At 52.0% G+C, this 24,114-nt stretch overlaps 7 protein-coding genes across 16 annotated transcripts; 4 read left to right on the top strand and 3 right to left on the bottom strand.

The window, feature by feature from the left end:
- Positions 1–656: 656 nt before the first annotated feature.
- H257_10370 (hypothetical protein) lies at positions 657–7,729 on the bottom strand. Its single transcript, XM_009836896.1, has 4 exons — positions 6,213–7,729; positions 6,018–6,107; positions 5,932–5,963; positions 657–5,872 (listed from the first exon to the last, which is right to left on the bottom strand). The coding sequence occupies exons 1-4, from the start codon at positions 7,674–7,676 to the stop codon at positions 733–735; spliced, it is 6,726 nt and encodes a 2,241-aa protein (XP_009835198.1). The 5' UTR covers positions 7,677–7,729; the 3' UTR covers positions 657–732.
- Positions 7,730–8,034: 305 nt separating this feature from the next.
- On the top strand, positions 8,035–9,062 carry H257_10369. 2 transcript variants are annotated; one of them, XM_009836894.1, is made up of 3 exons: positions 8,035–8,569; positions 8,630–8,763; positions 8,806–9,062. In XM_009836894.1, exons 1-3 carry the CDS (start codon positions 8,057–8,059, stop codon positions 8,972–8,974), a joined length of 816 nt encoding a protein of 271 aa, XP_009835196.1. In that variant the 5' UTR covers positions 8,035–8,056; the 3' UTR covers positions 8,975–9,062. The 2 variants fall into 2 exon arrangements, with proteins under 2 accessions (XP_009835196.1, XP_009835197.1); XM_009836895.1 differs by having other exon boundaries at positions 8,630–9,062.
- Positions 9,063–11,698: 2,636 nt separating this feature from the next.
- On the top strand, positions 11,699–14,163 carry H257_10368 (hypothetical protein). Of its 8 annotated transcripts, XM_009836887.1 has the most exons (8): positions 11,699–12,571; positions 12,655–12,762; positions 12,822–13,046; positions 13,115–13,207; positions 13,291–13,377; positions 13,425–13,735; positions 13,799–13,895; positions 13,945–14,163. In XM_009836887.1, exons 1-8 carry the CDS (start codon positions 11,783–11,785, stop codon positions 14,041–14,043), a joined length of 1,809 nt encoding a protein of 602 aa, XP_009835189.1. In that variant the 5' UTR covers positions 11,699–11,782; the 3' UTR covers positions 14,044–14,163. The 8 variants fall into 8 exon arrangements, with proteins under 8 accessions (XP_009835189.1, XP_009835188.1, XP_009835191.1 ...); XM_009836886.1 differs by having other exon boundaries at positions 13,799–14,163; XM_009836889.1 differs by having other exon boundaries at positions 13,425–13,895.
- A 178-nt stretch (positions 14,164–14,341) lies between these two features.
- Positions 14,342–18,495, top strand: H257_10366. 2 transcript variants are annotated; one of them, XM_009836884.1, is made up of 8 exons: positions 14,342–15,553; positions 15,595–16,167; positions 16,241–16,330; positions 16,403–16,488; positions 16,535–16,646; positions 16,694–16,774; positions 16,836–17,047; positions 17,299–18,495. In XM_009836884.1, exons 1-8 carry the CDS (start codon positions 14,402–14,404, stop codon positions 17,471–17,473), a joined length of 2,481 nt encoding a protein of 826 aa, XP_009835186.1. In that variant the 5' UTR covers positions 14,342–14,401; the 3' UTR covers positions 17,474–18,495. The 2 variants fall into 2 exon arrangements, with proteins under 2 accessions (XP_009835186.1, XP_009835185.1); XM_009836883.1 differs by having other exon boundaries at positions 16,403–16,646.
- H257_10367 (ribokinase) lies at positions 17,270–18,440 on the bottom strand. The gene has a single exon (XM_009836885.1). It carries the CDS (start codon positions 18,415–18,417, stop codon positions 17,482–17,484), a length of 936 nt encoding a protein of 311 aa, XP_009835187.1. The 5' UTR covers positions 18,418–18,440; the 3' UTR covers positions 17,270–17,481.
- Positions 18,496–18,599: 104 nt separating the features above from the next.
- Positions 18,600–19,714, bottom strand: H257_10365 (hypothetical protein). Its single transcript, XM_009836882.1, has one exon. It carries the CDS (start codon positions 19,178–19,180, stop codon positions 18,788–18,790), a length of 393 nt encoding a protein of 130 aa, XP_009835184.1. The 5' UTR covers positions 19,181–19,714; the 3' UTR covers positions 18,600–18,787.
- A 227-nt stretch (positions 19,715–19,941) lies between these two features.
- H257_10364 (hypothetical protein) lies at positions 19,942–23,164 on the top strand. The gene is made up of 12 exons (XM_009836881.1): positions 19,942–20,729; positions 20,774–20,849; positions 20,895–20,964; positions 21,046–21,210; positions 21,481–21,544; positions 21,615–21,789; positions 21,848–21,967; positions 22,060–22,161; positions 22,222–22,422; positions 22,469–22,567; positions 22,614–22,848; positions 22,897–23,164. Exons 1-12 carry the CDS (start codon positions 19,993–19,995, stop codon positions 23,091–23,093), a joined length of 2,241 nt encoding a protein of 746 aa, XP_009835183.1. The 5' UTR covers positions 19,942–19,992; the 3' UTR covers positions 23,094–23,164.
- The last annotated feature ends 950 nt before the right edge of the window (positions 23,165–24,114 follow it).

The following is a 24,114-nucleotide window of genomic DNA, read 5'->3' as shown; positions in this document are numbered from 1 at the left end:
GGGCCATGAGAGCTATTCCGACTGAGTCGGAACTATTCTGAACGTATCTATCTAGTACTACTAGTTCCCTCACCCCATACATTTCCGTTCATCTGGACTAGTAGTACTAAACCCCCTCGAACCAACAGTCTGCCACCACGGCGTGGCTATGCACTCCCATGCCCATAAACACGCAAGAGATTTCAAATGACTGTGGAGTACTACTAGTACTACTATCATCAAACTCACAATACGGTACCTATACAGTACCCGTAACTATTACATACTACAGCCCTCTTTCGTGTACTACGTAGTAACTCGTGCAGTACGTCGAGACAGGAAATTGTAGTACTACTAGTACTAACGTAAAAGTCCAATTTAAGAATACAGTACTTTTTCCGACACGCGGCATGTAACTCGACTCGTAGGTATCGGATTATAATTCTAGAATTTGTTACATGAAGGCAAAATCCAGGCCTATTCGGGATTTATGCGATATGATTCCTGTTATAATTCATTGTCACTCACATCACTTTGTCCACAAACAGCTTAAAACAAGCGGTCCAATTTAAGGTGCGCCATTTTAAGCTTAGTCTTTGTATACCCATTTGCATACTTTTTGGGCGGTTAGGTTAAAAACTGCCTTTGTAGGAATTGATTGGCTAACTCGCGTGACCACCTTAAATTGGACTTTTACGTTACTAGTTCGATTGAATACTTCAAAGTATTAGTAGGATATATGGATTAGAAATGTTAGGCATGGCGACGCTGGTGGTGCTTGGTCTGCGGCGCCATGCTGTTGTGGGGGGACTCAAACGCCTTGTACTCGTCTTGACCGAGGGGCGTCTTGATGGACGACCGCCGTGTGGATCCGCCCCGCGCGCGCAAAAACGAGTGCGACCGCGACGTTCTAGCGTTGGCCGCGTCGTCGTCCTCCTGGGCCTTGATGGCCGCTCGCTCGCTCACCTTTTCCCGCTTGAGCTGGATCGCGCCGTGCTGGTTACTCGCGCAAAACAGCAGCAGGAACGCCGTCACGACCAGCGCCAGTACCGCCAGCGCAATGTTGCACACTAGGAACGACGGACGCAATGCAAACACGACCGTCTGCGCACCGTAATACGCCATAAACGACACCGCAACAAAGCGCAGCTGGCAGCCCGCGGGGAAAAGCTCAATCGCAGTCAGCCACGTACACGTGGCCAAGCTAAACGCGACCGTAAAGTACAACACAAACAGCACCACGTCCAGAAACGAACTGGCCACGCTCGACTTGATCTTGTCTAGCGCCAGCGCAGCAATGGCCATACCAGCCACGATGGGCAAAATGTCCTTGAGCAGCGTCTTGCGCCGGAGTCCGTCGATACTGAACAGCCCGATCATCGTCCCCAGCAGGAGCATGAGCCCAAACCGCCACTGCCAAGGGGATGCCGGCAATCCCTCGCCATTATGCGCCACTTGCACCGACACGCGGCGCAGGATCGAGTTGGACATGGCGATGCCGTACATGATCTGCAGCGCCACCGTCAGCACCACGCGGACCGGCATGCTGGGCGCGTCCTTGGGCCAGATGGACAGCTTCAAGTCGTCCAGTTCCACGAGCACATCGTGCTTTTGGCGGAGGCGGACGAGGGTGGCTTCGGCCGCCTTCTTTTGCTTTCGGCGGTACAGCCACACGGGGCTCTCTGGGAGGAAGAAGGCGCCGAGGACGAGCGGGAGCAGCGGCACCGCGCCGTAGATAAAGTGGGTGCGCCACACGTTCGACGGCTTGGAGCTCCAGTCTTCGTCCAGCTGCGCATAGTTCATCTTGTACAGCAGCAGCGACTCGACGAAGTACCCGATCGCACTGCCAAACACAAACATGACAATCGACTTGCACTTCCAGTCTTGCGTGCAAATCTCATAGTTGTACAGGCACACGCAGATGCCGAGCATGGCAACTCCGCCAGAGGCCACGCACAGACCCACCACGACCAGCATGCCCGACGTGGACGACGCCGCCAACACCGCGACGCCCCCCAGCGCCACCACGCCCGACACGATGATCGAGAGGCGGCGCCCCAGCGCAAAGCACAGCAAACATGCGAGCGCGACCCCCACCAGGGACGCGATCCCGCCAAACATGGACAGATTCGCCTTGAGAAACTCGGCCGACAGCGACGACCCCTTGGGCAAGTCCGCCTCCAAAAAGTACTTGAACGACTGGTTGACCATGTTGAAGCTGTGTTCGTTGATGTACCCGAGCGAGAAGGCCGCGCACGTGAGCCATCCGTGCGTGAACCCACCAAAGATACCAGTAAACATGCTGATGGTCGCCGCGTACTCGCCGCCCGTGGACAGAGCCTTGGAGAAGCCTTCGTTGTACATCATGCGGGTCTGGATGGTCGCCATGAACGGGATGGCGGAGAGCACGACGAGCGGGATCAGCAGCAACGCGCCCAGCAACGCGTCAAAGAGGTACCCCAGTTGCTGGACGAGGCCCCACTTGGACAGTGGCAGCCCCAGCACTCCGTTCAACAAGACAAAGTACTGGAGGATCGTGTACAGCCCTGCAAACGTAGAAAAGAAGAAGCTGTAGTGCTTCGACCCGATCGTGCCCCAGTTGAAGAGCACCCCAAGCAAGATGATGCCGCCAATGGACCCGCCCACGGCCACAAACACGTACAACATGCCTCTGTACATGCGGCCCTTGTTGCCAAAACACATTGTCGAGATAGACCCGACGACCCAGAGGGCGATGGCGATCGCGCCCGTCGCGGCTAGCAGCAGCCACGAGTCCTTGGGCTCGAAGTCCCGCGTAAAGATGTAGTACACCACCAGCACATGGCGAAACTCGCGCAGGGCATACGACACGCGGGACGTCCACGAGATGTTCTTGTACAAGTCGGTTTCCGACTTCCACCACGCCAGCCACGAGTCCGACTCGACGCTCAAGTCGTCCGACGACGGGCTCGTCGCGAGCCATGCAAACCAGTTGGCCACGTCCACCCGTGTCTTGCTAAAGTCAAAGCCATCCGTGTTGAACAGGAATGGCGCCATCATCCAGCACACAACCAGCAGCCACACGGCAAACGACGCAGCGCCGTACGACTGCGGCTTGTCCGAGAACGAGTTAAGGTTTTCAATGTACAGCGGCACGTTGTCCACACACACAGCGTTGGGATAGCAGTACTCTTTGTACGCGCCCACGCCAAAGTCAAAGGTCCCGTACACGCCAAACAACACGGTGAGCGCCATGAGCTCCAGTGCCTTGCGGTAATGTGAAGCCGCGTACTCCTTGAAGAAGCTCACAAACGTGCTGCGCGTGATCGCAAACCCGCGCCCCGTGCCGCGGTACTTGGACCCCCCTCGCTGGATTGCCACGTCATAGAAATGCGCCTTGGTCCCCGTCTCAAAAATGTAAAACACGGGCCCGAGCGTGATCAGGAGCTCCAAAAAGTTGAGTACTGCTTGGCGGATCCCCATCTCGACCACAAGCGTCGCCATGAGGGGGATCGTCATGAGCATCCCAAACTGAAAGATAAACTGCGTGTTGAGTACTTGGGCGAGGTTGTCAAAGTCGGCCGACACCTTGATCACTTCGAGCTGCACCTCTGGGTGCAGGGCCACGTACAGTTTCGAGTACGCGTACACGTACACACACACGACCGTCATAAAGTTGGCAATGTAAAACCCCATGTGCGAATAGTACATGGCGTTGAGGCGGAAGAAGTCCATACCCGTGCCCATGCGATGGGCGTCGCGGGCGAGGGAGCTCTCGGCGCTGCCGTTGGCCAACTTGGCTTCAAATGCATTGATCTGGCTCAGAGTCACATCGCGCCCCTTGCCGCACTGCATAAACTCCAAGTGGATGACCTTTCCGCCCCGCAGAGCGCAGTTGTACCCAGCAAACACATCTTCGCTCAGGTTGATGCCCTTGGATGCTTTGGACACGCCGCCGTTGGTCATGATGTACAGCTTATCAAACACATCCGGGTGCCCGTAATGCATGCGCGTTTGCAGGGGATTCGCCATCACGCGCTGCGTCAGACTCACAAACACGAGCTCCTGCAGCGTCATGAACCGCGCCAGAGACGAAGCCTTGGCCGTGAAAATGTGCTCCTTCATGCCGATGATCTGCGCGCCGCGGCCCGACGCCAAAAAATTGGGCATCTTCAACGCTTCCTCAAAGTAGTGCTCCTGGTTCATGTCGATGGTTTGGAGGTACTCGCCGCGGGTGAATGGCAGCGCAATGTTCTGATTCTCGGGCTTGCCTTCGCCCACAATCGGGTGCCCCGGCAGCTCGTACCGGTACACTTCGACAATCTCGTCGCCGTCCGACTTGACGAGCACGCAGTCGAACCGGTCGCCATCCACCGCCTCCACGAAGCTCACGCGCCAGTTGGTGTACTTGCGCATGAGCAGGTCAATGTCGGCGGCGCGGGGGTCGTTCTGCTGGCACTGCTCAGAGTACATCTGGCACGACGTAATGTACGAAAACTTCATGCCGACAATGTGCTCCATCTGCTGGATCTTGTTGTCGTGGGAGATCGCTTGGTCGCTGCCAATCTCGAGCCACCGCAGCATCTTGATGGCGTCCTCGTACAGCATCATGCCGTGGACCGTGCGCGCCAGCGTCTGCCCGCGCATGGACGCCCACAGCCGCACCTGGATGGGAGACATCACCAGCGCTTCGTCCATCGTCGTCGCGTTCATTCGCTCCAGAAAGTTCTCCCATTCTTCCGGGTGCAGCGTGATCAGGTACTTCAAAATGCTTAAGTCGGCGCGGCCCACCTTGTTCTTGGTCGCCTTCTCTTCGACTTTGCGAAACAACGGGTTCAAGTCCACCCGGCCGTTCAATTCTTCCAGTGAGTACAACACTGGTTCGTTGTAGTAGGGTGTGACCACAGAGAATGACTGCATCGACTGGATCGCGTCCACTTGGGCCATCGCCATATTTAGCGAGTTGAGGAAGAAACTCATGCGACGCTGCGCCTCGGCACACCGCGGCAACGCGTCGGCAATGTCGAGTGTGAGCAAAAAGAACAGCCGCGTGCAGAACGCCATGGTGCTGTCCGCCGACCCCGTCGACACCCGGGCACCGTCGTCCGCGTCGTCATCTGCAAACAGCGCCGCCATCAGGTGCAGCTGGTATGATTTATCCGGACTCGACCGGATAAATGCCGACGTCTGCAGCTTCTGCACCACCCAATCGATAGGCAGCACCTGCTCGAGCGTCGCAAACAGATGCTGCACGCGCTCCGTCACGACGACCACGAGTTCCCGGAGGACTTCGACGCCGCCGTTGTCGTCGGACGGCTCGGGCATGTCGAGCAGACACGCCAGCAGATCCACCACGTTCTCGCGCAACTGGGGCACGTGGGTCATGTTGGCTCGTTGCAGGGCTTCGCGGGGGTTGTCCAGTACAAATGAGAGCACGTCCAGCGCAGAGTCGTCGTTCCCGAGCAATTTCTGCAGGATTTGCATCCCCAGCTGCGCAGAGTTGGCGGCCACGTCCAACAGCCCATCCTTCTCGAGCGTCTTTTGCAGCTTGGAGCTCCACTTGCCAGCCTTCCCAATCACGTCGCACGCCGTCGACGCCTTGCCCGCCAGCAAAAAGATCGGGTCATCCACCTGCCCAGATGACGAAATCTGGTACTGCAAGATGGCCGACTCGCGGTGATCAATCAGGTCCGATAGCCGAAAGCTGCTCACACACTCGTTCCAGACCACCGAGAACCGCAGCCGCGCCTGGGTCTCTGGGGAGCTCAGCTTGGCGTCGCCGCCCGTCAGAATCCCGCGCGCCACCGACGACACAATCTTCTTGTCAAACAGCGATGGCGCGCCCTTGAGGCGGGCCATAAACTGGTTCACGCGCGACGAGTGCCCGATTTTCATCCGGATACCCATATAACCCCTAAAATTAAATATTAATATCATTATTCCGTGACAACCCCCAACAGATAATCGTCTTACCCGACAATCGATTGGAAGATGGCGAGCCAAATCTATGTACATGTTGGATAACTCGTCGTATATATATATATATATATATAGTGTACCTGGGTGTCGTACATGTACACCAAAATCATGGGCGCCCACAACGCAATGATAAACGCGAGATTGTGATACCCCGGCACCAGTCCTTTTTTCTACAAATCGCACCATATCACAAAAAATATAGATATTATTACAAATCACAAACAATATAGATATTCTTTCCAAGTCCAACAGCGTCACAGATATCAAACTCGTACCTCGACCACGTCCAAGTCGAACAGTTCGATGCTGGGAATCACAAGCGGGCGGATCATGAGTTCAATATTGAAGAGGAACTTGAGCCCAAACAGCAGCCCCCAAAACACGCTGTACTTGGCAAAATCGCCCAACTTTTGGCCCATATCGCGGCCAATGTACTGGTCGCGGGTGCCCTGGAGCACGTTTAGCCACGACCACTTGGCCGTGACGCTCTTGCACATGGTCAGCAGCGCCGCGACCACGACCGGGAGCGCGTAAATGCCCGTGATCATGGCGCCAGACTGCAGAAACGTCTGGTTCAGAACGGGAACCTTTTCGTTTGGCGACGTCACAAAGCAAGTAAACACCCCCAGGAAGGCCGCGTGCCACATTATGCGGCAGTACAACGCGGCCGCGTACGCCTTGTGGCTAAAGATGAGCACGCCGTCGATCCACACCTGCAAAATGACCTTGAACACGGACAGCCCGGCGTACGTAATGCCGACGCTGAGGAAGGCCTGGTTGCGCAGGTTCGAGATACTCGAACTGAACATGTTGTTGTACATTTCGAACCCCTTGGTCTTTTCGCTGCGGCTCTTCACGGCCACGTACGAGATCGCAATGAGCACATGGAGCATGACGAGGAGGAAGAAGAAGATGCGGTAGAACGCCAGGAATGGGTTCAGAAGCGACCGGCGCTCCTTGAACGTCTTGGCCTCGCGGTGCTCGAACGCGCGCGCGACGTTGGTCTCGTCAAAGCGGAGACACTCTGGCTTCCAGAAGAACTCGTTCACGTCGTCGTAGTTGGTGACGTTCTTGTGGTCCAGAGGCGAAATCTTGGACTTCTTCTTCTGCAGGCTCGGGTTCATTTTGGCCACGACCGTGTACATGGGCTTGACCACAAAGTTCAAGAACGCATTGTCCGCCGGGGCAAACTCGGGCTTTTGATGCGCCGTATCGAGCTTTTCCAGACGGGTCGCCATTTGGTGGTACAAGAAGCACAGACACTCGGGCATGAAGCGCAGGTTGCCGGCTTCCCCCCAGATGAGGAAGAACAGCGCAGCCTGCGTTTCCAGGTCCGACACCCACTTGGGCTTGATGCTTAGAAAGCGGCACCACTTCGTGTAGTTCAAGAACACTTGCTTGTGGAGCTGCTTGAGCGCGTCGCCGGGCGGGTCCGCGCACCCCTTCTGGGCCAAACGAAACTGCTTGTTCGCGAGCAGCACGGCCATGTGCTCCTTTTGGTTTCGCACGCTCGCTGGTTGAAACCCAAGGAGCCGCTGAAGACGTTCAAATACGCCGCCATTCTGGCCATTGTCCAGGCGCATCACGCTGCGCCGAAGGTCGGCCTGCAGCATCCCGTGCGACGCATCGTCGTCGCCAAAGCTTTGAATGTCGAAGTAGTTATCCTTCGCCGCTCGGCGCGAAGACCCTTTCTTCCGACTTGATACCCGGGACTTCTCCCGTCGTTGTTGCGTGGCCATCGTTTCTGATCGAGACGACGATCCTCCGCTTCCTTGGACGTGCCAGGGAACAAACGGCAATATGTTGATTCTTGCCCAGAGACTACAAGGGCTCGTCCGGATACGACGCTTCGATGTAACCACATCGAAGTTCGAAGAACATTCCATACAAACTTGAAGAGAACCCAATTTCAGTTGCAAGTCACAACACATTACACTCGTTCAAACTTCGCTGTTTTCGAAGTACCTGCCAACCTTTGGAGCTGTCGGGTCCCTACAAATCACTTCTGCACTGTATACATTACCCATCATGCGATCAGAAGGAGAAGATGGGTATCCGGATAAACAGAGCGTTGTAGTACTACTACAGCCTACTACACCGCGTACTAACCACCCAAGTGATGGCGGCGATCATTCCGCCGTTCCGGTTCACGACCGTGGAAACGCGCTTGTACCGAGGAGCATACCCCACGCTCCCCAACTTCCGCTTCTTGCGCAGGCTGAAGCTGAAGACGCTGGTCAGTGTCATCCCTGAGCCACCGACCAAGGACTTGGTGGACTTCTGCGCTCATGAAGGGATAGTCCATCACACGTTTCACGCAGAGAAGTACTCCAGTGACTCGGTGACCGTCCCTCCGTCTACAGTGGTTGCCATCTTGCATGTACTCTTGAGCAATGAGAATCTACCGATCTACATTCACTGCCTCGACGGTGCAAATGTGATTGGCATCGTCGTGATGGTGTTGCGGAAGTTGCAGAATTGGACCAAGCTCGCAACCCTGCAAGAGTTTTGCCGATTTACACGGGACCATTCCGTCGAAAAGGACGAAAGCGAGTTCCTGTCGACGTTTTCAGCAGAAATCACGGTGCCCCTGCAAGTGCCACGTTGGCTATGGAATGGAGTGCGCATTCAGGTACAGTATCCCTCGTATACATGTGTATTTGGATGGTCTTGATCCAATTGTGTTCTGTAGAAGCACCCCACGATGATCATCACCCACCAGACGACACCCCAACTGACCAAAGACGTGCCCGTGGAAGGAGACATGCCGAGCACTCTCCCAACCTTTGCGACTCCAGTGGGGACTCAGAACCCCGACACAACGACGTACGATGGGATTGTTGGCCATACATATAACCCCTGTCGTAGGAGCTACATTCCCGACACTGAAAAGTCGGACCCCGCTCGCCCCTTTGACGACCGACGAGAAGATCCGGTCTTGTCCCAAGAAGATTTGGACCTCCTGTATTACCACCAAGATGGCGCGGACGTGTCCATCCCACGGTCGTTGTCGGCGCTAGATTTAGCTGGGGTATAACCGTGCAAACCTCGATGGAAACCGTATGCTGTCTGGCGCGTTGGAGTTCTAGCTCTTCAATAATGCAAATTCATTGTTTAAAAATTTCTCAGGCTTAAAATCGAGATGAAATGCATGTCGATTCGTGAGGGCGAAATGCTTGCGACGTCTGCAAGGGGGAGGTTCACCTATTAGTAGGACGCGATGCATTCAAGGGGGCAGTGGAAAGGTGTGCCTCTTGCATTCTCGGCTCAGGATGATGACCCTTTAACATTGCGATCTTGTACGGATACGGATATTAATCCGTACAGGGCCAACCAATTGGTTAGTAATACTACGTGCATGCTAGTAAGTGGGCCAAGATATGTTACTATTAATATTAATAGTACTGGTTCGGCCATACTAGTACTACCGTAGTACGCACTTCACACTACTGTACATATTCGTATTACTAGTAATAGCTTCGAAGTATCCCGGAACAATAATCATTTTTTTATGCTTCTTTTCGTCGTGGCGTCATTGCCCTCTCTTTCCCGTTTGATCGACGTCATCCAGAGCAACCATGCTGACGAACGACAAAAATGTTGCCGACAAGTACCACCTATACGTATTGCAGGATACCTTACCTTTAAACTACAGCCATGCAATGGCATCTCAGAACCCATGATCTCCATTCTGCTCTTGCGTGTGGCCATCAACAAGGTTCCTTTATTGCACAGGAGCAAAAGGGGATTCTGACTCCAGAATCAGGATTCTGATCATCTACTTCGTACTAGGTTTTTACTGTTCTGGTACCAGTAATCTAGTGTTCTTAATCCGGATTCTGTAATAAGTTGCACCGAACACGATTTGGAACTCTGCATTTTAGAATCGACCAAATGCAATAAATCACAAGAATATCGTGGATGCCTGGTATTGTCCATCCAAATCCTGGATATTGGATCTACTGCGTTATCATTGGATCTATATCATTGGTCGACATGGGTTTTGCTCCTTTTTCATTGGCTCCACTATTTATGCCTGCTGTTTTTAGGCATATTTCAGTCAGATCAAACGATATAACTACCGTACTGTACTATGGTGCACGTCATCTAAAAACTTCCAACTACCAGTACCAGCCTCCGGATACTATATACGGATAACAGTCAAATACAAAAATCAAGATACTGTACATCCCAGCGGCCACCCCTCCTATGGCCAAATATATCCATGCTGTAAAATACTGCTAACGTTAGGTTAAATATCTATTTCTGGACCAATTAATCACCAAATTTGAATCTGAGACGTAGAATTTCTTCACCACATTAGATCTTGGGATGAATTAATGCCTTCCTGTTCGTTGACATACATATATTGTGTATAATAGGGGTTGTCTACATTATAACCGATCACTTGGTTATAGATTGAGCAACTGATCAATTGGTGTATGTCTGACTTGAAGTATGACAACTATCCGATTGAGATCTGTCGATTCTACGTCTCAATTTGCTGAAATTTGGAGTAATGAATGCTTCGAAGAATGAAATAGAAGTCAGAAAATTTTATGAAAAGTTGGTAGTTTATAGGTAACGTGCACCATAGTACCATAAGCTTATGCTATTTTGAGAATTGACCAAGTACTCTGACCGAAATGTTGCAGCACGTCATGCGCGAAACTACAGTAACAGTAATGTTAGGCCATGTCGATGCTTTCTTGGCGGCGATTACGCGGGGTTTCCAGAATACCCGGTACGACGCCTTCCGCTGCAAGCTTCGTGCGCGATTGTAGTGTGATCATAGACGAAGATGTACATGTAACTACATATTACTTCATCACTGAAGATCCATTCCATGTTGCACCGACTTCTTAGGGTTTTTTGACAAACACATTCCAGTATTGAGTTGTGCAAGGATGAGATACAACTAGCTGCGTGTATCTATCTGAGTCTACGTTGCTTTTGTCAGTTGCATTCACATCAGTTGTTGACAGTCAATGTACCGTTACTCGATGATGCGGCGATGGTATCCCTCACCCCTCACCGCCGATCAAACCGAGGCCAGCATGTCCGCGCCATTCACAAGTTCAATATCAACTCAAGATTGAGCTCTTGAATGGCGCGGACATTCTCTGCTGTAAATAGGAAGGAATGTTGCAAGCGTCGTCGTTCTTGAGGTGATCTGCGCACACATATGCTGCTCTGCTGACCAATTCCCCCTCAGAAGGGGTGCCACTCCTGCTGGGGAACCGAAAGGTAAAAATGTTCTGGGGGAAATCAGAAATAACGGATAATCAACCGGATGCACGCACATACTCCTTGTATACAGTAGTACTAATCAATCCGTCCAAGAAACCGTCAATATCGATGGTTTCTGTTTTTGTCAATCGAACACAAACAATCGGATTCACAGTCAACAAAAAGCTTGGTGCATCTTGGTACAGTAGGCCATTGTAGTGCTACTAAATGTGCTACTATTAATATTAATACATTTGCCACAACAAGGATTAGTAGTACAGAAATATATTGGATGTTTGCGAATCTAACTGAGCAAATCACGAAATATACTGGCAGTCCACGAAATATAATGAGTGAATTCGACTTTCCCACGAAATTAAATGCCGAAGTCGCGAAATATAATGAAGCAAATTTAAATGGGATTCCACGAAATATACCAGATATTTTTCGAAATTAACCGCAAAATTGTGTAAAGTAACAAATTATCCGCATACTACCACAGTATCCGGCACTGGGAATTCATTTGACGTGGGAAGATAGTATTCCAAGGACATTGGTCGACCACGGTCAGGACTCTGCGCACGCGGCATCGTCAAGGAAGGGCGTTGCGACGAAAATGAGCACTCAGGACGAATGGTCGTCGTTCAAGCTTGTGGACAAACACGTGACGTCGATTGCACCCGAGGCGACGTTCGATGCCAAGTCGGAAGAGATCAAAGAAGACATTTTGCGGCTCATCGTGCAGTACCTTCAAAACGAAGGCTATACGAGTGCATCGGCGACGATCTTGGACGAAGCGAACGTCAAGATCATGGAGAAGCATCAAGAGCGAGAGATGGTGCGTAAGATCAGCAAGAGCATCAAGGAAGGCGACTGGGACTTGGTCGCGAAGATGATCCACAAAAACTCGAACCTGCGCAAGGTCAAGTTCCATTCACAACAAGGTCTTGGGTTCCTGTACGCCGTGTGCAAAGAAGAGTACTTGGAGCTCATCGATCGACAAGAGTATCAGAAAGCATTCACGTACTTGACCACGCACTTGAAGCCCATGGAGAAGGTCAGCGGGCGCCAAGAGTTCAAGGACCTGTGCTATCTGCTCACGTGCAAGTCCATCACCGAAGTTGAGTCGTTTCGAGACTGGGAAGGCGTGGTCAAGTCACGCGAAAAGCTGGCCGAACAACTCAAGGCCACTTTTGAGCTGGACGCGGTGCCCACAGAGAACGTCAACATCCCCGACAACCGCCTCGTGAACCTGCTGCATCAGAGCGTCGCGTACCAGATGGAGTTCAGCCGATACCATCCCAAGACCGTGCCCAAAGTGTCGACGCTGCTGCGAGACTTTGAGTGCCAAGTGCTTCCAAACGCGGTCAAGACGACCTTTGTCGGACACAGCCAAAACGTCAAAGTACGTACGTTGTGCACTTGTTTGGCTGATATATATATATATATCAATAGTCTTGCATTGTTGTGATATATATATTTATCTAGTGCGTGACGTTTGTGGGCCGCGAGGGCACGTACATTGCATCAGGGTCGAGTGACAACCTGATCAAGCTGTGGAGCACCGAGCCGCGCCACGGACAACCCATCAACACGGTGCGCCGATTGAAATATATATATAATGAGAAGACTTGATGCGATATATTTCGTGGCAGGTGGCGTGGGACTTGCATGGTCATTCGTCGCGTATATGGTACTTGAGTGCCAACAGTGCTGGCGACCACGTGTACTCTGCGTCGGGGGACGGCACAGTCAAGGTGTGGAACGTCCGGAACGCCATCTCGTACTTGGGGGACGTCGACGGAGCCAGCAACCCGCCGCCGTCCAACAACTCGGACTGCATCTCTACCCTCACGGGCCATTCCGGCGACGTGTACACGGTATTATCAATATTTATATATATAAATTATCACAGGTCAACACCCACGGGATGTATAAATTTTCACAGGTCAATATCCACCCGAACGAAACGCACTTGGTCACGGGCGGGTACGACCAAACGGTGCGGCTGTTTGACATCCAAACGGGCGCTGTGGTCAAGGTAGTCGACTACTAGTAATACTAGTACTAGTACTAGTACAACTCTCGGTGACGATAGTAATACTAACAATGCAATCTATGTAGACGTTCGTTGGCCACAGCGCGTCCGTGTGCGACGCGCAGTTCAATCGGCATGCGAATCTGGTCGTGAGCGGGTCCAAGGATGGCACGGTATGTTGTTGAAGATATATATATAAATATATTTCGGATATTGATAGGTTCGGTTTTGGGATATTTTGAGTGGGCTGTGCGTGCACACGGTGCGGCAGACGCTGGGGGAAGTGACGTCCGTGTCGCTATCATCCAACGGGCTGTTCGTCCTCACCGGATCGAGGAACAACAGCAACCGGCTGTGGGACATGCGCATGCTCACGCATCCCCGCACGGCGTTGTCCACGAAGGACACCAAGAATCCAGCGCCGTCGATCGCGACGGAGCAACGACCTTTGCAGCGCTTCAAGGGACATCAAAATACGGCCAAGAACGTGGTGCGGGCGTCGTTTGGGCCCAGGGAAGCGTTTGTGCTTGGGTACGTGCGTCGTCGAGTATGTCTTTTGGGAGGTTTTTTTTTTGCCGAGATTTGGGAATGTAGTGGATCGGAGGATGGGGCGGTGTACGTGTGGGACGTGGCGACGGGTAAATTGCTGGAAAAGTTGCTTGGCCACAGCGGCGTCACGTACAGTGCCAAGGTAACGTACACAAGGAATTCTAGTGTATGGATACATATGGGGGTTGTAGTGGCAAGAAAAGCAGGCGCTGATGGCATCGTGTTCGCACGATGGAACAGTCAAGACGTGGTGGTGGCACGAGCAGCAAATGCTGGCCAAGAAGAGATAGACTGGTCGTCTTTGACTGTGTCTAGTACTACTACCAAGGATCAAGACTACTAGCGTTAGTTAGGATTTTATGCATGAAATGTGATTCTTCTGCGTAATACTACGCTTTCAAGTAAGTGGACTTTGAGTGTGTTTGCAATCAGTTTTGATGTTGATCACCACAGGGGAGGACATCTCATCTAGTATGTGTAGTAATAGTACTAGTAATAGTAGTAAGTCCAGTAATACTACGTTGTACTAGTAGTAGCTTACTAGTACAATGTAGTATTACTGGACTTATTATTAATACTATTAATACGTAGTAGTAGTAGCACTGTAGTACTATCCGTACATGGACTTTATTATCCGGATACGCCGCCATGAAGGACATGGACGATGGCAGCAGCAGCAGCTCGTCGTTCGACAGCGACGACGAGGGAGACGTGGGGGAGGAGTCGGTCGAAAGCTCTGACAAGCACAAACTCGTCATGGAAGCAGTGTGCAAGAGCTGTGAAAACCCCTACGACTACAACCTTCACCTCAGTGCGCTCAGTGCGTTGTCGGGCGATCGTGTGTATGCGTCGCAGCTGGAGCAACAGTTTGAGCGCTTCCACGAGGCCTTCCCACTGTCGTTGGAGCTGTGGCTGCAGTACATCGAGCTGAACCCGGAGAAGCTGCCCGAGGCGTTCCAAGACTACCTATTGCCGGCCTTGTACTACAAATACGTCGACGATTTGGACGACGACGATGCAAAGGACGCGGAAGTAAGGTGGTCAGTCGTGCTTCGTGCGTTGGGCTCCCACTGGACCGAGTGCGAGAACGTGTACCACTTGTACCGGGCCTTCCTCACGGACTCCATCGACGACGCCGCGACGCTGAACGCCCGCGTCAGGTCCAGCTACCAAGGGCAATTGTTGAATCCGTACTTTGAAGGCAGCGACCGCGTGCTGTCCGAGTACCGCGCATGGAGTCAGTACCAACCGAACCCTGCCGACTTTACCGGCGAACAGGACTCCATCCAACGTCGCATCCACTCTGCCAGCCCCCTTCTGGCCAAGATGCAGACCTTTGAACGCAACCTGGACAAGGCAGACGCGGCAGATGTCAGCGCACTTCAGACATTGTGGCTCGAGTACGCCAACTTTGTCGTGTCCCGCGTGAGTACATTGGGATGCGGTGTTGTGGTCTCGGTGCTGGAGCGCAGTGTGGCGGCCGTGTGCTTGAGTGGCGAGCTGTGGGGGCGGTACCTGACGTTTCTGCAAGACAAGCGCATGAAGTGTTTGGACGTGGCCAAGCGAGCCGTGCGCAACGTGCCGTTCGAGTCGGCGCCGTGGGTGGCGTTGTTCGTGTCGATGGAGATGGAGGGGTCGACTTCTGCCGAGGCCATTCATCAAGTGGGCGCCGACTTGTGTGGACGACAGCCGTCCCCACTGGACCAGGAGAAGCGGCTGGAAGTGCTGCTCGCGTTCTGCGACGCCGTGCGGCGATCGGGATCGCATGAGGTGCTGCTTCAAGCCTTCACGATGTCCAAGGTACCGATCACGTCATCATGTTGACCCTGAGACACCGTTAGGCCGCAATGGGGGACTGGGTGGTGGGGAAATGCGCCTTGTTGATGTACGAGTCCAAGTGCGAGCCCATTGTTCAACGAACGAGTGGACTGCAGCCAAGGTGGGTCGAACTCTGGGACGAAGTGCTGCAGCATCGCAGCCACGAGGTGTGTGCGTGGCAGAGCTGCATCTCCGAGTGCCTTCGCGTGGGAGGAACCGTCGAAGAGACCCGCGGGTACTTCAAGCGCGGCGTGGCGGCAGCGACCGACTACCCGGTGGTGCTGGCCGAAGCGTGGGTGGTGTTTGAGCGGGAACTGGGCGATCACGTCCAGTTCTGGATCGAAGCCAAGCGGCACTACGCACTGCTCCTTCGCCAGTACTACGTGTCAGAGGTTAGTTCCTCCGACAAGTCGGAGAGCAGGAAGAGACTCTTGGCGGCGGAAGATGGATCCAAGACTGGGAAGAAAGAAGTACTGGACAGGCGACAAGCCGAGTACAAGAAGCAGCGCCTCTCGGACGACACCAACAAAACTGTGTTTCTGTGTGAACTGGACAAGGCCATTACAAAAGACGACCTGCTCGACCTGTTTGCGTCGGTATGTATGCTAGTAATACTAGTAGTAGTAGTAGTCAGTGACTAGTATATGGAGTAAATGGTTGTGTACGTAGTGTGGACACGTGACGGACGTGCGCATGCTACTGCGAAATCGAGAAAGCCAAGCGTCCAGAGGCATGGCCTACGTTGAATTTGATTCAGAGGTAATATCTATCTATAAATATTACCTCTATATATATATATATATCAGGAACCTGACAATACACTCCACCTAGGCGGGGGCCGAATGTGCGTTGAAGCTGGACAAGCAACCGTTCCACGGCACTCCACTGAACATCAAGCCATCCCACCCGCCCACCAAGTCTGGTGTTGCATATTGCATGATGGCACTGACTAGTCTCATGCAGGAAGCCGCCGGTGGTCAAGGACGGTGTATGGAAGACCAACGGGTCTACCATTTACGTGAGTGGATTCGGCGATGCGACGTCGGAATCGTCGCTCCTCTCTGCATTTGCAAAGGTACAATAGCGATAAGTAAGTGTTTTCGTCTCATGTGGTGATGTTAGTTTGGAAATGCCAAGTCGGCCATGATCTTGGGGCGAAAGCAAAAGAAAAACATATATGGCCTCGTCGAGTTTACCCCCGAGGTTCGAGCCATCGCGTATTCAATGCAGGAATCATCATGGGCATGCTAATGCTGCGTCGTAGGACAACGTGGACGCCATATTGCAGATGCTTGGCAGTACCAATGTCCATGTGGACGGCGCCAAGGTGCTAGTAAAGCGGGCGCGGTTCAGCGTCGTGGAAATGCTAGAGCAGCAGGCCAAAACCAAATCCACCCAGAAACAGCACAAGAACAAACCGGACCAGCCCAGAGCTGCCCTGCCAGAGTCCGACACTACTATGCACAAGAAACCAAGGTATATATATATATTGTGGATTCAGTACAGATTTCCAGACCCCTATGTCGAATCGAATCACGAATCGACGCTATTGGCTAATCCAAAATTTTGAGTGGATTTGATTGGCTCAAAAGTCATGTATATCCTACCAATTAGAACTCCAACGGGATTCAATATTGATTAGTGCGAATTTCGGAAGTTATTGGCGAATTTTCAAGATATATATATATATATATATATGCAGGGCTCATCATACTATGGTGTACTAGACTGGCGTTTTCAATGGTGCCACGAAGCCTCAAAGCCCCGAAAGTGAACCAACCATTCCGAGATGATGGGCAAAGTGGTGGCACTCGTCCGGTGGTGGTGGCGGCGCCACGTCATGAAGTCGACCCAAGTACACACATGAAATCCAACGACGAGTTTCGCAAACTGTACAAGTAGTTTAGCGTTTAAATACTTGAGAGTTTCAAAAATGCAAGTGTTTCGGCGTGCGTTGGCATGGTCGCTCCATCTCGTTGCACGCAAAGCGCGCTGCTGGCTGCCGCGTACCGCAAACTCTGCGCGACAGTGGCGTTCTGGGCGAGCTGGGCAGCGAACGCTCCTCGAAAGCAGTCGCCGGCGCCTGTCGTGTCGCGCACGGGGACGTCGAACGACGGCTGGACATGCACGCTGCCGTCCTTGGCGATCAAGACGGAGCCGTCGCTTCCGCGAGTGACGAGCACGGCCATGTCGCCGCGGCGCTGCAGCGTTCGGGCGGCGTCCAGCACAGCGTCGAGGGTGTCGAGGGCGTGCGGTGAGTGGACGCAGCGTCGAAGCTCCGTTTCGTTGGGGCACACATAGTCCACCAGTCGGAGGAACTCGTCGTCCACGTCGCGCTCTTCGCCGCCCAAGTCCCACAACACAGTCGTGCCGACCGCTTTGGCGTGTTCTGCGATCAAGCGGTTCACGGACGCTGGGATTTCACACTGCAGTAGCACGACCGAGGCGTCACTGACGCTTTGCTGCATCTGTGGCGACAGTGCCGCCGGCCACACTGCATTCGCTCCAGGTAAGATCACAATCGAGTTGTCACCGGAGGGGACCAAGAAGATGATCGCTTGCCCGGACACCGTTTGGGTATGAACTGTACTGGACGCGTCAATGGTGACGTCGGCCCCAGCCAGGTATTCTTGCATTAGCTTGGCATGATCGTAGCCAAACTGGCACATGAAACTCGTGTCTACGTTGGAGCGCCGTGCCGCCACAGCTTGGTTCGCTCCCTTCCCGCCGACGAGGCATCGCGATCCCGTCGCTGCCAGCGTCTCGCCGAGGAGGGGAATGCGAGGGACATCCAAGAAGATGTCCGCGTTGATGGACCCCACGACGAGTACTTTGGGTGTCGTCATGTGGAACCAAAGATGAAATTGCCTACTACTATTATTAATAATAGTACTAACAGTAAATAGCAAGCAGATGAGGTCCTGAGGATTTTTACAGTACTGCAACTAGTAGTACTACTAGAGGATGTGTGACGGATACGGATAATTAACCGGTTGAACTTCTCCCTATTCTTGGCACACTTTTGTAGATTTCGAAGTGAGCCCAATGATGAAACCCACGGCCCTCCTTATGGCGCTTGCCGCCCTCGTCTCGTCGTCCGAGGTCTTGATCAAGTTCAGCGAGTCCAACCTGGTGAAGGGATCGGAGGTTAAATCCTCCGCCGATGCCAGCACCATGTCTCTCACGCGCCTTGCCATGGCATCGCTCGCCCTACCTCTAGCCGTCGTCAGTCAAACGGACCAATTCCCCGTCGTCGCCGACTTGTTTGCGCACACCAACGCGTTTGGTTTCATCGTTTTGGAAAACGTCGCGACCGACGTAAATGTGGACAAGGGCGACTACGCATTCCAGAAGACCGTGAATCTCCAAGAAGCATCGCTGAGTCAATTGCCGCATCTCGTGAATGCCATGGCGGAAGGGCTCAAGCAGAAGCACGCCGACAACGTCGTCGCCTGCATCGGGGAATTGTGCAGCTTGACGAACGAGGCGCTCCTGGCCGCCATTCCTGCGTCTTCGTCGAAGGAAGATGGCATTTGGAGCTCCCTTGACCTGCTCGACCGAGAAAACGACGCGGACACGAAGTTTGTTCAAGAATTGGCCAACGTCCATCGCATCGTGGAGACCCTCCAGACTCACCCTCGCGAAGCTCACACAAAGGGCATCTTCGTTGCGTCCATCGCCGACCTCTCCGCGTTGGATCCCTCCAAGCAAGCGTCGGCCCAATCCGCTATTCAATCCTCCGTAGAAGAGTTTCAAGCGGCGTTGAAGGCGAAGTATGGCCAAGTGGGCTTTCAGATTGTGAAACTTTCTCGGTCGATTCAAGTCGACCCAAAGGAACTGACAGCGTTAGTCCGCCAGCTGTCTCAGAACGGGGTCGCCCTTGCTGCGAACGGGACCAACGGGACCCTACCAACCCCGCTTACGATGGACAACATCGCAGAGTACCAAGTCATTCTGTGGACCTCGGTGCTGCTCGTCAGCATCGCGTTCTTCGCCGTGACGGTGATGGGATCGATCGACGCCAGCCGCGACAACCTGCTGTACGCCAAGTTTCTCACCGACCCCAACGGCCGCAAGAACGACTAAGGCAATTAGGTGCTCTAATAGCGATGCTAACAACTATATTCCTTCCCTTGTCTTCCATCGCATGAGGATTCGGCTCCTGCGGGCGGCACATGGATCTAAGTTTCCAGATTTGGCTACGGGGTTGTGTTTCGAATCGAACAACTGCTGCTCGTTCGGACGTGCTAATTGGCTAATATTCAACGATTGAAGCCAATCAAATACTCCTAAAATTGGATTAACCAATCAGTGGCTGTGTAGTACTACTAAAAAAAAGGAACGAATCGAAATAGTAGTACTACTAGATCCGTGTATCCAAAGCTGCGCCACTCGACGAAAGAAAGGGTGGACGTTGCGCGATGAAGTTTGGGAAGCAGTTGGAGCTGACTGCGAATGTGCAGTGGCGCCAGTACTACGTGCAGTACAAGAAGCTGAAGCGGTTGATCAAGCGCGTGGCGTTCGAGATCGAGCGCGGGCAACGCAAACAGGAGAAAGTGGACAAGAAGTCCAAGACCCAGGGTGTCGCCGACTTGCCGCGACCACCGAGTGTGACATCGTTTTCATCATCCGACAAGTCATTGTCCTTGACGTCCAGTGGGAAGAGCAAGGCCAGGGCATCGCAAGGGGGGGGGGACGAGTCGACGCCGCTACTGTCGCCCCAAGTGGACTTGAACCTGGACAACATTGAGGACGCCAAGCGCGAGTTCTGGGACATGACCAACGCCAACATCGCCGACGCCAACGAGTTTTACCGCAGCAAAGTAACGCACTTGGCCAAGATCGTCAAGGACTTTGAGAGCATGCTGCGCGACGAGGACAAGGAGTCCCACGGGCACGTCAGCTCCAAGCCGCGCACGACGTCTCACGAAGTGGACCGCGGGTTCGCCGGGATCCAGGACTGCTACGACACGCTCATCGATCTCAAGCAGTTCGTCAACTTGAACCACACCGGGTTTCGCAAAATCGTGAAAAAGTTTGACAAAACCACCGGCGGCGACACGCTCGACGCGTTCGTCAAGCAGCTCAACCACGAAGAGTTCTACGCGTCCCACGACATTGACGCGCTGCTGGAGCGCCTTTTCTCGATGACATCCAAGTAACAACTTTTACCTCATATGAGCGAATGACAAGGGGATGTAGGGACAAGCTGGAGGCGGGAAACTTGGAGCAGCGCATGAAGCGGCAGCAAGGGGGCCAGGACTCGCTTCTCCGAAAGGTATGTGCTCGTCGATAATGGTGGATGAAACATGTGTTGTCATAGGTGAAAGCGGTGCCGTTTGTGATTTCGTGTGTGCTCTTTGGGTTGTTGCTTGCGATCCCGATTCCCGGAGGTAGGATTCATAGTATATATATATATTATTGTATTTCAAGAAATATATACTTATCAAGCCACTCGTGTGAATGAATGGTAGAGAAAGGAGTGCAGCAACGCTGCTTGGCCATGCTCGTGTTTATCACGTCGCTGTGGGTGTCGGAGGCCCTTCCGTACTTCGCCACGTCGCTCTTGGTGCCGGTTCTCGTTGTGTTTTTGCGCATTTTGAACGATAAGCAGCACCCAAATGTGCTATTGGATGCAAGTACGTCTCGTATATATATATATATGTTGTGCTTTCGAGTGAAATTTCGTTGTGGCGTGTTTTTTCTCGTTGGAATTTAAATCGATTTGATTGGCTACCTCAGATGAGGTCAACATTATTATCCAATCAAAACCTTCTCAATGAAATTCAACCAATCAGATCGATTGTGGAGCGGTTTGGTCGGCGTGATTCGATTGCATCCCCTCCCCAAATATTTGTATATCAAATCGACAATATATATTAATATATATTTAATTTGGTCGATTGTAGAGAGTGCGGCCAAGGAAGTTACGTCGCTCTTGGTGAACCACACGACCATTTTGATCATGGGAGGGTATGCATACGACATATTACTCTATCTCGTGAGATATATATATATTTAAATATTACGATGGACGTGGCAGGTTTTCGATTTCGGCTGCGCTGTCCAAGTGTCAGATTGAGCTGTACATTGCCGCCTTCTTACAACGTCGCTTCAAGAAGAGTCCCCGCCTGTTCCTGCTCGCGATCATGCTCATGGGGCTGTTCTTGTCCATGTGGATCAACAACCACACCGCCCCCGTGAGGCAGTGTGTCTCGGTATGTGCTATATATATATATATATATATATATATATTAATATTTTCGTTGAAACCAGGTGCTGCTGCCAATCATCCGAGACTTTCCGCATCACAGCCCGTATGTGAAGACGCTGCTCATTGGACTCGCCTTTGCGTGCAATTTGGGCGGTATGATGACCCCCATCGCATCCTTGCAGGTACACGAGTTATTTCGCATGATTCTTGTCATATTTACAATAATATATATATATATATATATATATATTATTTATCTTTATTCTATGAATAGAACACGCTGGCGCAATCGTACTTGGATAAGGCGGGGTATGTCGTTTCGTTTGGGCAATGGATGATGATCGCAGTGCCATTTTGCATCCTGTCGACTATTTTGGTACGTTTAAGAAATATATATTTTTTCTATATTTCTTTGATATATTATTATCTTTGATAGTGCTGGCTGTTCTTGCTGTGGGCGTTCAACCCGTCGGACGTCAAGTACATTCCTCAAATCGTGTACGACCAGAAGCAGCGCGTGACCCGAGTGCACGTGGCCGTGGTTCTGCTCACAGTGTCGACGATCGTGCTGTGGGCGCTGTTCACACTCATCGCCCCCACAGTGGGCGATATGTCCATCATCTCGCTTCTTCTCATGGTACAGATATATATATATATACTATTAGCTCACAACTAGCCACTAGATCAGTTTGTTTGGGACGGGGATTTTGAGTCAGTTTGACTTCAATTCGTTCTCGTGGCACATATTGTTTCTCATTGGCGGGGGCAGTGTCTTGGGCGAGGTGCGTCATATATATATATTTATATATATATGACACTAGACGGTAGGCGGTGCAGCGCTCGGGGCTACTCGGGACGTTGAGTCACTCGCTGATCCAAGCGCTTCCAAGCGGCAGCGTGTGGCTCACGACTGTGCTGCTGTGCATGCTCGTGCTTGGGCTCACCACGTTCATTTCGCACACGGTGGCGTCTTTGATTCTGCTGCCCATCATTGTGCAGCTGAGCATTGAAATCGGGCAGCCCCAAATCCCCGTGATCAGCTGTGCGTTGGCGATATCGGCAGGTACTAATATATATATATATATATATATATCCTCAAACGGATGTGTAGCCATGGGCTTGCCGTTTGCCTCGTTTCCTAACATCAACTCGCTGCTCGTGTTGGACGACCACGGCGAGCCGTACCTCGAAGTCCAGGACTTCTTGAAAGTCGGCCTCGCGTTCTCGCTCTTTACAGTGGCACTTATAGTGTCGCTTGGGTACTGGCTGATTGTACTCGTGCTAGGCGACAATATAGCTTCCGTCTAGATGCATAGATAGTTGTTACCAGTCTATGGCTTTAATCCTGATCAGTCGTAGTGGACATGCCGACATTTACATTTTGACGAGTTGTGTATGTACTGACATTTCGCCGGAGGACTTCAGAAACCGGCGCAAACTATATTTCGAGCCGGTGCCGGCTAAAAATTATCCGTGGCGAAAATATGATTAATATTAACAGTGATGTCCACAGAAACCGGCGCAAATCAAGCAGGGCCAAACCGATCCAAAAGTGAAAATTTCAGCGGAATTCACAATCACTCATTCATAGTATTTGTAAGGGGCTCGCTCTTCCAAGATCATCCGTCTCGTATTGTCGATTTGATACAAATATTTGGGGAGGGGGTGCAATCGAATCGCGCCGACCAAACCGCTCCACAATCGATCTGATTGGTTGAATTTAATTTAGATGGTTTTGATTGGTTAATAATTTTGAGCTCATCTGAAGTAGCCAATCAAATCGATTTAAATTCCAACGAGAACCACGCCACAACACTCGAAAGCACAATACTTTAAACCCAAATGATTTATCGTCGTACTTGAGATGCAAAACTGAACTTCCTCACCTCCGATTGGCGTGCAGATTAGTGGAGGTGAAAGAGAATAATCTGAGCATTCTCGTCGAATTAGTTGGTAAAATATATGTGCCAAACTGCTCCGTGGCTCACATTTCAAAATTCAATACAAAATTAAAGTTACGAATTTCTCCGTCGACCTTACTTTTGCAATTGGCATGGGAATGCTATGCAAAGGCAGGAGTTGGCACCGCGTTGCAGAGTAAACTGGCCCAATGTACGGTGTGGTTAGCGTTGTTTGCGTCATTAATGACTACAGAACTCATGTTGTTGTACCAGTAATGTGTTACGCAGCGAAACCCCCGTGAGGCAGTGTGTCTCGCCCTTCGACGTGCTTGCTTGCTTTTCAAGTGTACGCGTACCCCACACAGTTCGTGCAACTTGCAGGTGCATCGAAAGTTACGAATTCGTCGACCTTGACAGCCAACGCACAC

Source organism: Aphanomyces astaci (genome assembly GCF_000520075.1).
Source record: "Aphanomyces astaci strain APO3 unplaced genomic scaffold supercont1.28, whole genome shotgun sequence".
NCBI lineage: Eukaryota > Oomycota > Saprolegniomycetes > Saprolegniales > Verrucalvaceae > Aphanomyces > Aphanomyces astaci.
Note: the sequence above shows the minus strand (reverse complement) of the source record. Positions and strands in the feature narration are given on the sequence as shown.

Bases quoted from the DNA above. Each gene is read 5' to 3' on its own strand.
- H257_10370 (XM_009836896.1), bottom strand. From the start codon at position 7,676: ATGGCCACGCAACAACGACGGGAGAAGTCCCGGGTATCAAGTCGGAAG. The intron at 6,108-6,212 runs GTACGAGTTTGA...TGCGATTTGTAG, and splicing joins TCGACTTGGACGTGGTCGAG to AAAAAAGGACTGGTGCCGGG. The intron at 5,964-6,017 runs GTACACTATATA...ACATGTACATAG, and splicing joins TGTACATGTACGACACCCAG to ATTTGGCTCGCCATCTTCCA.
- H257_10369 (XM_009836895.1), top strand. From the start codon at position 8,057: ATGGCGGCGATCATTCCGCCGTTCCGGTTCACGACCGTGGAAACGCGC. The intron at 8,570-8,629 runs GTACAGTATCCC...TGTGTTCTGTAG, and splicing joins GGAATGGAGTGCGCATTCAG to AAGCACCCCACGATGATCAT.
- H257_10368 (XM_009836888.1), top strand. From the start codon at position 11,783: ATGAGCACTCAGGACGAATGGTCGTCGTTCAAGCTTGTGGACAAACAC. The intron at 12,572-12,654 runs GTACGTACGTTG...ATATTTATCTAG, and splicing joins GACACAGCCAAAACGTCAAA to TGCGTGACGTTTGTGGGCCG. The intron at 13,047-13,114 runs GTATTATCAATA...AAATTTTCACAG, and splicing joins ATTCCGGCGACGTGTACACG to GTCAATATCCACCCGAACGA.
- H257_10366 (XM_009836884.1), top strand. From the start codon at position 14,402: ATGAAGGACATGGACGATGGCAGCAGCAGCAGCTCGTCGTTCGACAGC. The intron at 16,331-16,402 runs GTAATATCTATC...CACTCCACCTAG, and splicing joins ACGTTGAATTTGATTCAGAG to GCGGGGGCCGAATGTGCGTT. The intron at 16,647-16,693 runs GTACAATAGCGA...TGGTGATGTTAG, and splicing joins TCCTCTCTGCATTTGCAAAG to TTTGGAAATGCCAAGTCGGC.
- H257_10367 (XM_009836885.1), bottom strand. From the start codon at position 18,417: ATGACGACACCCAAAGTACTCGTCGTGGGGTCCATCAACGCGGACATC.
- H257_10365 (XM_009836882.1), bottom strand. From the start codon at position 19,180: ATGGACGTTGGCCAATTCTTGAACAAACTTCGTGTCCGCGTCGTTTTC.
- H257_10364 (XM_009836881.1), top strand. From the start codon at position 19,993: ATGAAGTTTGGGAAGCAGTTGGAGCTGACTGCGAATGTGCAGTGGCGC. The intron at 22,162-22,221 runs GTACGTTTAAGA...TATCTTTGATAG, and splicing joins GCATCCTGTCGACTATTTTG to TGCTGGCTGTTCTTGCTGTG. The intron at 22,423-22,468 runs GTACAGATATAT...ACTAGCCACTAG, and splicing joins TCATCTCGCTTCTTCTCATG to ATCAGTTTGTTTGGGACGGG.